Raw genomic sequence first — 12,572 nt, 5'->3', positions numbered from 1 at the left:
TCTTGGCAAGACAGGGAGATATAATGGTATTCCAAAACACACAGAATTCCTAATTTAAAGACTAATTTTTTAACTTGTACCTACAATAATAATAATACAATTTATATGCATTTATGTGCTTATATGATCACAGGTATATATTAAACTGAAAAGTCTAACTGGAAAGAAACACCCTTAGCATAAATGAAATGGTCTGATATTTGCTATTCTGTTTCGTTTGTGTTAGTTTTGTGTTTTGGGGTTTTTTTTGTTTTTTTGAGACATGGTTTCTCTGTGTAGTCCTGGATGTCCTGGAACTTGATCTGGCCTGTTTCATTTTGTAAAATGATTGGTTATTCTCCTTTACATTAATACTATACCATACTATAGTTGAATTGGACATACTCTTAGGAAAGCATGGTTTTGAGTAAGAGAAAAATCAGTGCAATAATAATAACAACTAGAAATGCATGTGTAGCACTGAACGGTGACAGCCCTTTACAGATAAGTCAGAGTTTGGAAGACTTACGAGAACTCCGAGTTGGCCATGGATTACTCGAATACAATACCTTGAGGAAATGGCAAGGAACTGAGAGCTCTGCCCTAAGAAGATTAGAAGCTAATTAGAAGTCATCTACCGGCAGGGGAAAGAGGGATGGGTCACATGAGGGACTAAAAAAAGAACTTGGGTAGAGGCCTTAGGCAGAAAGAAGCATGGCGTATGGGAGGAATAGAAGTTCATCCAACCTGAGAGCAGAGGCCCTGGGTGGAGGAGCACAAGACAATCCTGGAAGACAGACAGACTCTGAGGCTGTGCGGCTGAGCAGCTCAGGTTCTCCCTGCTAGGGACAGTGAGTGGGAACTCATGACAGTGCTGCCTGAAGTAGAATGGAATACTCTTCATCCTGAGATGCATCAATCCCAATATTCTACCATGAAATATTAATTAGGTAGCCATGAAAATGAACGGAGTCTCCGTGTATCATGGAAATGCATCGAAAGGTATTGTTGAATGGAAATGACAAGAGAAAATCATACACAAGCACACTAAGTCTATGTTGACAGTGAGGCTTTTTTAAAAGACCATGCACTATTATTATTATTATCTCCTTATACAAACTTATACAAACTGCCTGGGAAAGGTAACACAGATGCAGGAAGACTGGGTGAAGATGTGGGCATGTGAGGGAGGGTAAGATCGTGGTATGCGCAGCACACTGGTTTGTAGATTAAACTACTATACAGAATATAGGACAGTTCACTGACAGAGAATGCTCGGATGTCGGAGTTCAATTTTAAATATAGTGAGTATGGAATGCAGAATACCTTGCAGACAGAACCAAAAGACAGCAGAGGAGGACATTCATCAGGAAAGAGGGCATGCTATGGGAGACAGTGCAGGTTTAGGAAGGCAGCCAGGAGAGAGCCCAGCGGAGCCCCGCGGAGCCCCAGGTAAGTGCTAGAGGAAAGGCAGTGAGGGCAGTGGCAATGAGTAGCCTCTTAGAAGAGCTGGGAGACTTGCTCAGGAAGAGGAAAAGTTGTTCTAATTAGGGACTGGGCAATTAGGCTGACGGCCCAGCTGTGTAAGAGTGAGGATTTTTGTCTGTCCCTAATGCCTAAACAATCTGGGGGATCAAACACTTACAGGAAAAGTATCAAAAAGAGGAGGAACACCCCCCCTCCAAAGTAAATTTTCTCCCTAAGGACTCTTTTTGAAAGGCCCAAAAACAAACAAACAAACAAACAAATAAACAAAACAAAACCCAACAAGAAAAAAACAAAAAACAAACGAACGAACCCACTGTGAAGTATCCGTCCATACACGACTTCCTATTTTCTTCATAATGACTATTATTGGCATGTTCATTCTCATGACTCTCATCTTACAGGACACACAGTGCTACAGAAACTACTAGGTCTATAACCTAGTCTGAGTATCTAAGACTGAGATATCAGAGTGTCTGAGAGGGATTCAGAGTCCCTCATCCATCCATCCATCCACCCACCCACCCATTTGGATTATTGTGACCTTCTCACACACAGCCTGTTCAATAACAAATAAATAAATATTTAAAAATAAACTTAAATCTGGAGTTTAACCATTTGAATCCCAATATGTCTTGATTGTATACTTTAGAGTACTTGACTTGACATTATGTAAAAATGTAAGAACTGTAGAATCTATTTCTACCTAATAGCCATCTATAATCAGAGACAACCCTCTAAGCATTTAACTTTGAAAAGAAAATGCAAAGAAAAACATAGTTCATTTATTTATATATTTACTATTAAATATCCTGAGTTAGGCAGGAACCAGAATCACTACATCCATGCATTAAATGCTTTAAAAGTTATAGTGTTTTTTTGTTCTTACTCATAAGTGCTATAATATTTGCAGTGTATAATCAAACACTGTGGGTATTTTATTACTAAATTTCAGTTCTTCGGTTTTAAGTCTTTGGGTGGAAGGAACACTATCCACAGGGTGGGAGTTGGCGGGAGGATAGTAGTGAAACAGTTACTTGCCTTCAGATAGGTATGAGTGAGTCTGACTCACCTCTCACCTTGGTACTATGACAGCAGAGGAGGAAGCAGAGGAGAATTTGTGGAGACGAAGAACCTCTGTCTAGTCGAAGTCTACTACTTAGTTCCCACAATTAAAACTTATGCGAGTTCCTAGGGCATACTGGATGCCTTGGCACCACTTCAGACCTACTCAATCAGATTTTTCTCCTTCAAGTAGGAAAGAACAAGGATTCTGCCATTAGAGACAATGCTAAGCATCTTGGCATGTCATGGATCTTAATAATAAAAAGTACTCGGGATCCCGAGGTACCACTCAGCCATCTCTCCCTGTTCCGAAGGAAGCACATTTTAAGATGTGTATTGAAACAACCATCTCACACTGTAGATGCTGTCTCTTCTTGGCATTAGATAATACCGACTCACTGTGTGCATTACAAACTGAGCCATGAAGACACAGTTGTTGAAGACTACTGGTATGTTCTGAGTTCTAATGCAGGATGAGAAGGTAATTCTTTCTCTTCTCTAACTCTCCTCTGACCAACTGCTTCCAAGAAACTGTCTTTTCAGGCGTTCATTTTTCTACATTGACTTAGTGTGGTGCGTGTACAAGTCAGTTCTCCCATTATGTGAGCCTGGTGCTTGGACTCAGCTGATCAGAGTTGGTGGCATGTGCCTGACCCATTGAGCCTCCTCACCATACCCCAAATATTGCTTTTAGCCATTTATACTTAAAAGCAATGTTCCCCTTTGTTGAAATTATCAAATTTCCACTATTTGGGCAGAATGCAGACAGCAGATATCTATACTGCAGAGGTGATTAGTCTCTTTTGGGGACCTATGAAAGAGCACTATCATACTGTTTTAGTGCCTACTATTCATGCTAGAAAACATTAAGTCAATGCATATAGCCTGTCTTACAAACTGAGGGCAAAGCCATGACATTAACCGTTAGCTCTGAGGAGAAAAGGGCAAAACAACAAAGTTTAGTGTCTTAAGACTCAAAAGAAGGTCATTCTTTAGAGCAGAAAGAAAACTTGAACACTGTTTAAAAATATGACGTCAACTGAATAGATATGTTCTTTAGAAAAGATTTAAATTCCATTCTTAATTCTCATTTTAAGATGGTGTCTGGCTAATGCTTTTATTTCAGTTTATAAATCAGGTGTAGTTCAAACAGCAAGACCCTCACTCAGCTCCTCTAGGGCCATCCCATGCAGTCTACTACCGACCACGAGAGGATGTGGTGGCTTCTCCAGAAGCTGTATAGAGAACGGCCTGGTTTCTTAGCTGTGAGGGCTGTTGACAGAGGAAATCCTGACCCATGCTCACTTATGCTCTAACCAATTACCTTCCCTTATCTAAAGGCCAAGAAAACAAATGAGGGACAGAGCTGTCAGTTTCCAGGGGCCCTCCTCCACCATTTCCCTCTCTTCTGACCATCCCTCATCCTTTAATATCATTTAATTTACTTCAGTCTTCAGGAGTTTATTCATGTATCTTTTATGGGTAAAAAGCAATAAAGCATGTGTATGTTTTCCAACACTCATTAAAAATGTAGCATATAACCACATAAAAAAGCTGCATAGTAACAGGTAAGTCATTTTCCATTATTTCTCTGATAAAATGTCCTAACAATTGCTTGGTACACAATATAAATACTTATGCGAAGTTCTCAGAAGGTTTTCTTTTTAAATGAAAAGCCTCGGCCTTTATTAGAAGGGGCTCTTCTATGCTTGCAAGCTCTAGCAATAGTCTGCTCTATTAATTTTAAATGATGCTTTAAAACATTGGTTTGTGACCTAGGTATGATGACACACACCTGTAGTCCCAGGTGGCAGGACACTGTTTCCAAAAAATCAACAAAACAAAAAAATCAAACAAACAAAATAATAGAATAAAACAAAAAGCGAGTCTGCAAGTATTTTCCTTCATTATTTACTATTGACTCTACAGCCTACAGATGCAGCTCAACTAACACATCACAGTGATGGTGACAACAGGGTCTAGTGTTTACCCTCTGGATGTTTCCCATCTTATGAAACAGGTACTCAGAAAACTGAGGCCTAAAGAGATTATTTGCCCCCACTAACTAGGCTTGAAAGCATAGAGTCCAGAGGCTAGATTCTCACTCAGATTAGTCAGGCTTCAAAGACTGACTCTTATTAAATACTGGACAGGCTACAGAAGGAGGTGTACGAAACCCACTGTGGGCAATGAGACCAGCCAGCTCACCTAGCTAACACACAGAGATCTGAGGATCAACTAAAGGAAAAAGAACAAAGAAGGAGACTGGTCACGGCTAGTGCTTCCTCCACAGATGTGGGCTCAGGGTGTCAGAGATGCCTGCAGGATGAGAGGGAAAGCACATGTGGAAGAGACATGTTCTATCAAGACTACTGAGCTCAAGTACTCAGTAGTTATCACCGTCACTGTGATGTGTTAGTTGAACTGCATCTAGAGGCTATAGAGTGCCAATCTCTGCATTACACCCAAGAAAATTCCTCACGGGCGAGAGATTTTGTAATTCCTCCAAATTAAGAGACATCTAATTTCAAGACTTCTTTTGTTAAAGTGAAATGCTGAGGCTCTGTATGAAGGAAAGATATGCTATAACTTACATATATGGTCAATCATCAAATTTTGGTTATGATATGGAGTAAAATATCATTTTTGGAGGGAGATTTGGCAGCAATTATAGAATCCAAAATGCATATACCATTTATTCTGGCATTTATACTACTGGAACTCTATTACTTAAAAAAATAAAGAAACTAAAAAATATTAAAATTAAAAAATCAAAAACCTACCTCTCGTACGTCACTCATGAGGTTAATAATGAAATATACCCATCCAAGGGACAATCGTATAACTTACAGCATTAAAACTAAAGCAACATAGCTATACCTATTTAGGAAACTACAAATACAGTTTTTAACATTTCAAGTTGTATGTATATATGTGTGTATGTATGTTCACAAAGGAAAAACTATCTTTCAGAGTACAATGTTGTTTTCACAGGGTGCTAGGGTGGGGCACTGGTGTTAGGACCAGGGAGCCAATGAGGACTTACCTTTTTATCTTCACATACTTCTAAAATCCTGTCTTCAGAGTTTCCTATAGGTTTCACATTACTACTTTTTCGAGGTAGTGCAGTTACAGAGACTTTCTCTCCTGCACAGTGTATTGACCACCAGTAGATCATACATGGACTGTGCCAACTGTCAGCATCAGAGTATACCACAATAAGGACAGGTTAGTAATGATCAAATACCCACCTAGGATACTTCCAAAGGCTGTTTGCTAAAGCAAGTCCAATTACAGTGACCGTGACCACCCACAGGGAGATAAAGGGAAGACAAACTCCACATGTGCCCTGCATCAGGTGACTCCCCAGCTGTCACTTATCAGTGGATTTCAAGCGTGTTTACCTGTTCTTATGGAATAAATCACCAATTTCCTACTAAGAATAAGACAGAACTTAAGGAATTTTAAAAATATGAGGGGGTGCTGATTTTGCATTCAGACATGCTCCCAACATACACAGGTCATAATACGAGTCTCCATGTTTAGAGTCAAGTAGGAAAAAAAAACCTGTGTGTGGACTAGTTTGGTAGTAACTGGGAGCCTTACGAACACTGATGAATAAAATGACCAGACAAAGTATTTGAAGGTTAAATTACGGAGAGAGATAGGCAAGGTGGATTTATAGTATTAGTTATATAAAAAACACGATCAAAATCTTGTATGAAAAAAATCATACAATTTTCAATAAAAATAAGTTTATTTTTAAAAAGAAATACAGTAAATATCCAATGCACACTGGGAGAGCCAGCAGATGAGACCTTCAAGCGTGAATCCTGGTTGTTGTCTGTTTTCTGCAGATGGGGCAGAGCTGAGTTGGCCTTTAGAGGTAATGTCACCCCTATCTGACACACCAGTGAATGTAGACTGACTGAGATGGTATCAGGGTACGTGCAAGAGCACTGGCATACTTCGGAAATTAGCCCAGGCCTAGGTTTAAAAGGGTCACTAAATGACCTCCTCCACTCAAGGTGAAGGTCAATATGGTTTCCTGGTAACCTGTTCCTTTATTGTAGTTAGCCCAGTACAAGCTAGCCCGTGGAGTGGTCAGTAAAACAAAAGGTGAGGGGGGTAGGAGGGGACGGCTCTCTGGTTATAGAGTCTGGGGAAAGCTTTCATTTTCATGACCTGTTCTTGATTTACTATGTAGGAGGGGCTTACGGGTGTACAAGTGTCCCGGCATGCATAAGGGAGGTCAGGGGGCAGCCTGTGGGGATCGGTTCTCTCTCCCAGGTAGGCAGCCTTGGTGGTAAGCACTGCTGGCTGCTGAGCCACTTTGCTAGCCTTCTGTTATCTCCTCAAAGAGTCCCAAGGAGATAAGGTTGAATATCTTTTTAACATTATCATATATATTCATAGCATCATTTTTTCTAAAGCTTTCATAAAGAGGATGAGTATTTTAAGTACAGAGAAAATGACAATTCTGGACTCCAATGTTCAAGTTCAATATTCTGTCCTAAGACACAATTTGTCAATTTAGAATGCCATCTCCTTTGGGGGGTGTGCTTTGAGACTGGGTCTTCCTATACATATAAACCAGGCTGACCTCAGAGTCACAAATCTGCTTCTGCCTCCTTAGAGAACTGAAATTACAGCATACACCATCATGCCTGGCTGGAGCATCACCTTTAATAGGAAACAAAGCCAGAAAAGCACCAATTCACATAACTAAGGGAGTGGAGTTAGTACTCAGAGATCAATAGATCTATTGGTAAGTACTTAGTAAAGACTCTAGCCTCTTTTAAAAAAAAAAAAGAAAAACAGTATCGAAGGTAGAAAGTTGTATTAGGATATAAAGATAAAAACAAACTGTTTTAAAAAATACACAGCTACAATCTACTTGGTAGGATAGTAACATTAAATACCCTGCAGCGACTTTGAGCATACAGTTATTAGTTTTATCATAAAGTCATAGAAAAATGTATGAAACACAATGAAATGAAGAGCTGACCAAGACTGCTGTTAGGACAAATCGTATTCACACCGCCTTCACTGTGTCTGTGACTAGGAGAATCAAGGTGTGCATGCTACTGCAACTGGACACTTGCAATGCTCAGTGTATAGTGGGAGAATAATATAAAAAATTAATGTAATAAATTTTTCTTGATTTTCTTAAAAAAAAAGCCCAAAATCATACAAGAGAGTACTGTTTTGAAAACAGATTTAATTTTTAAGAATGCTTTATTTGCAGGTGTTTGAAGGCAGGTGAGAGCATGAGGTCAAATGCCTGAGAACACTTTTAGCCCCGCCCTCCACCTCCACCGTGTCATTAGCAAACTGGTGAAGTCAGGCCCTCCAGGGAAGACACTTCCCATTTCATCTTAAAAAGTCACGCCTGTTTCCCACCCCTTCTCACCACTGTCATACAGGAGTGGAAGGGAGTAGACAGCTTGTGTAAATGGCCCATCTCTAGGCCCAAATCCGGTGAGGAATTAAGTAGAGAAAGCTGGCAGTATACCCCACTCGGGTCCTCTGCTCTCAAGCAACTCTTCTCAGAGACAAGCTCTGAAAATCTGATCCAGGCTAGCCTGTGCTCCTCATCATAGTTCCGATTCCAGGCTAGCCTGCACTGTTCATCATCCTTTCCTTAAACACTGCCCTTTCAATCTCAGAGATTCTGAAAGAATGTTATGTGAACACGTTCTGTAAACAATCATAGTTTACGTATTAGGAACACAATTTCAACATGGCAATGGACTAAAAAAGTTTTTAAAGATAATCTTTGAGAGCTATTAACCTTCGAAACAAGGTAAAGCCATTGAATATATAATTATTGATGACACCTTCAGTTAAATTAAAATTCAGAGAACAAAGTGACTTTAATAGGTTATTTGAACTAAGAAAAATAAAGAACTATATATACCCTACTTGCCCACATTTAATAAGCCCCAAATCAGTGGTTCATACCCTTCCCAATGCTGCGACCCTCATGCTGTGGTGATCCCAACCAGAATACTATGTCATTGCTACTTCATAACTGTAATTTGCTACTGTTAAGGAAATGTAAAGATCTGATATGTGACCCTAAAGGGGGTTTTGACCTACATTCTGAGAGCCACTAACCTCGATGCTCTTGAGAAATCTCTGGGATGACTGTAGGGTGGTGTGACTGTTTACCAGGCAGCAGGGGCTGAGGAAGACGATCCTATAGAGCAGATGCCTTCTAGAGAAGCTCCTACACCATGCCTCTCTGTGGGCCAAAGGCACCTCTGCAGCACAGTTATTTATACCCCTGCTATTGAACAGGGCAACTGCGTCCAAGCGAAATGCTTCACACACCTTATGACAGCTACTTAAATAAAGCAGGGCCTGCCCTGGGAAGCACCAGAAGAAATTTGACTGAATGAATTTGCCTCTGACATAGAAACCACACATGGCACAGTATCAGGAGACTTCTAAAAGAATGTTCATAGCAGCTCTAGTATAAACAAGGCCCATCAACAGTGGAAATGGATCAAAAAACAGTGGCACTGTCATACCCAGAACACTCCACAGCAACGTGGTGCTGTCTGCTATCATCAGCCACACAAGGTTGCAGACTTGTAGGTGGCTCTCATGTGATCTAGGGTGTTGTAAGCATGAAACAGGCACTAACTTTCAGCCTTCACATGGAAAATTATAAACTTCCCTAAACAATTATATGCACGCACATAAAACATGCAGTGCACGCCTACACTATTCATATACAAGCACTGACACATAAATGTAACCACTGTGAACTATTAACATTGCTTGCTATTTTATACCTCATCCTAACAGTATAAAATCTTATAGATTCATTGTGGGCCATATACTGAATTTAACTTATAAAATATTGAAAACCCAAGAATATGGATGATATAAAAATATAAACTATATAAATATTTTTGAAGCACATATATTACATATATCAGAAAATGGCATTAAAATTAGTTTTGCTTTTTATTTTTTAAACTATGTCTATTAGAATGTTTACATGTATATGTATATGCAGGTCACACTGTATTTCCCTACAGTAGACAGGTGAACACCCGATACATGATAACAAATGAATTACAGGCACATGAAAGATGGATAAATTCTACTACGAAGAAATCATACTGTATGATATATAGAGTTTAAGAACAGATTAAGACAAACCAGCATTTAATGATGTAAAACTGCCACCACTACCCAGGAAGTGATTACAACACAAATCAAGGAGGAGCCTGTGGAGGCGGGACATGGAGAACTCACAAGTGCTCAGAGCTGCCCCTGCTTGGCCTGGGTGCTGGTTTGTAGTATTTGGTAATAGGATTCAGACTTCATATACCATCACAATACCATCGCATAGTTTTTAAATGGCCTAACACTGCTTTCCATAAACATTTCTACCTGGGCTATGAAGAAATGACTTTGAAGAAACTCACAAAACTAAATAAATAAGGTTTAATGATTTGTCCCATACCTCAAAATAATGCAAATAAAATAAATTGAATAATATTAGGTACCTGTACTGCTTAGCCAAGACTGTGACACTTTCCTCAATGTAATTTTAATTACTTACAAAATTATTTCTAAAGATTTTAAAAGCATAGGCAACTTGCGTTGTGTATGTGCGGAGGCCAGAAGTTAAAGCCACAGGTGTTATTCCTTGGGTGCTATGCTTGTGGTTTGTGTGTGCTTATATGTATGTTTGCTTTTGAGACACTGACTTGAACCTGATAAGTACACTAGGTGGGCTGAACAGCAAGCCCCAAGGATCCTCCAGTCTGTGCCTCCCCAGCACATTATTTTCAAGCTGCCATCATGCCTGGCCTTTAAACACAGATGCTGGGAGTACAATTCAGGTCTTCTTGCTTGCAAAGCCAGCAATTTCAGTAGATGAGCCATCTCCCCAGGCTAGCATTATTTACATTTTATTGGTACATTGTATGAGAAAATGTTGGTGGATATATTTCTAAACTGTCTCATATAATCCTTTGAGCTAACTTTTTTTAAAAATTGTGTTTTTTAAACCTACATATATCATAAACTCTAAGTTGTAATATTTTTCTAAAGTTTATTTTCTTTTATAAGGTACCATATAAAAATTTCCTGCATGAGGGAAGGGGAAATGGGAAAGGGGGATGACATTTAAAATTTAAATAAACAAAATATCCAATTAAAAAATGAAAACAATATAAAGTCAAAAAAATGTTCCTCTACTAGAAAGTAAATTTTAAAGTTAAGTAAATTTTAAAGTACATATTCATTTGCTGAAAAGTATAAATTAAATGACAAGTGTCCTGTATAACTAACACCTAATATTATCTGGAATGTAACTACACTAAATGAAGTGTAAGATGCATTTCTAACAAATGAGATTTTTCTGAGCACAAAAAACCTGTCAGATGTGCTGTGACATACATAGAATTCCAGGGAGGTGGGAGGCAGAGGCAGGAGGCCGAAGAAGGACAATCTTAAGTCCAAGGCCACCCTGAGCCACGCTTAACAAGACTCTATTTCCTAGCTCTTGCCCCAAAGGGCTTGCCTTCTAGCATAAAATACTTCAAAAGAAATGTTGTAGGCTATAAAGCTAAGCTAATCTCTCTGTCAGAGAGTATTATTGAGGACTCATTTCTCCCACTGCATTTTATGCATAATTGGGCTGGTAAATGAAAAATAATCTAGAGAAAAATTACATCATCTGTCATACTCACCATGAACTTGGTTGATTTCTGAATTCTGGGAGAGAATTTCATCTGCTAGCTTCTGAGCAGTTGGCAAGACTTCTGTGTGGTGCACTGTGATCAGATACTGAACAAACTTCTGTAGCTGGTCTCTGTTCATCTGAAAGAGAGTCTCTGAAATGGGAAGATGCAGTTTGACCTGATCTGGCTTGCGGATGCGGTATAAAGACAGTGCCACAACATGGGCACAATAAAATATGTCCTTGTTTCCACAGCTGCAGGTCACTGAGGTAATCTTGCAACGATCAAAGCTGATGGCCACGTTGCAAATGGTTTCTGGCTCCGATTGTATTGCAGGTTCTGTCACTGTGCCACTCAAGTGGAAACCTAGGTGACAAGAAAGGGAGAGGTCAGCTTCTGCACGCAGATGCTACGGCAAATTCTCACTCTGGAAACAGGTGGCTCTGGACAGAGCAGCAAGGAGAAACACGTGGAAACATTGCAGCCAATGATAACCACGGATTCCTCTAACAGGGAGAGACAAGTGACAACAGCACCGAGGTGCCTGGCACAGCAGACTGCAGTGCATGGATTGCAGTGCACAGATTGCTCGGCACAGACTGCAGTGCATGGATTGCAGTGCACCTTGGTCACACCTTAAAGCAAGCAATTACTTTACAGTATCACTACGGTACTCACGCATGGGATACATGAACAAGATCTAGTTCTTGTCTTCCCTCTTGTATGTGCAAAATTTCAAGTGTAAGTCACCTCGATTAGTTCTCTTTTTTCTCAGCCAAACTGCACCCCCACCCCAGCGTTTGATCTAGTCTGCCATGAAGCAACCAATAACACAGCAAAGGTAGCAGATGTCTCTTTCACAAACTTTGACCAGAGAAATCTTTTAATATAATACTTATAATACATATGTATATAAATACATGTATGTATATATGATATATACCCCTAAATTGCAGCATCCATCAACAGCAGCTACAGGGAGAGCTGTTCAAATATATCATAGTCTGAGTAACTCATGTGATTATGTTTTTAACCTCGCACAGAGAAAAGCTTAGATACAGGGTTATATAACCCGCTCTATAGAACAGTATCGCCAAAAGAAAAGGCAATGAAGGCAATGTAACTTCAATTCAGAACCAGACAGGAATCTTCTGCAAGTTCCATCATCAATGGCCAGCTGAACACTACACACAACAATCTGCAAGTATAATCCTTGCCCTGCTGAGGAGGTCATTTGCCCTTGGAGAGTTCTAGCTAAGATAAATGCCTCCCACAGCCACTGAGCACCAATCATGTGAGGCCTACTTGGCCAGCGAACAAACCTCTACTTCTTCC

General features: G+C 39.8%; 1 protein-coding gene across 1 annotated transcript in view; it reads right to left on the bottom strand.

Annotated features, from left to right (window-relative positions):
* Positions 1-12,572, bottom strand: part of Zswim6 (zinc finger SWIM-type containing 6) — a 161,816-nt gene that overhangs the window by 49,625 nt on the left and 99,619 nt on the right. The window contains exon 2 of the mRNA XM_028784291.1: positions 11,247-11,603. Within this exon, the coding sequence (XP_028640124.1) occupies positions 11,247-11,376 (130 nt within the window). The 5' untranslated portion in view covers positions 11,377-11,603. The remainder of the gene's footprint in view (positions 1-11,246; positions 11,604-12,572) is intronic.

This window comes from Grammomys surdaster, unplaced genomic scaffold, assembly GCF_004785775.1.
Source record: "Grammomys surdaster isolate TR1022 unplaced genomic scaffold, NIH_TR_1.0 99, whole genome shotgun sequence".
NCBI classification, from domain to species: domain Eukaryota; kingdom Metazoa; phylum Chordata; class Mammalia; order Rodentia; family Muridae; genus Grammomys; species Grammomys surdaster.
Note: the sequence above shows the minus strand (reverse complement) of the source record. Positions and strands in the feature narration are given on the sequence as shown.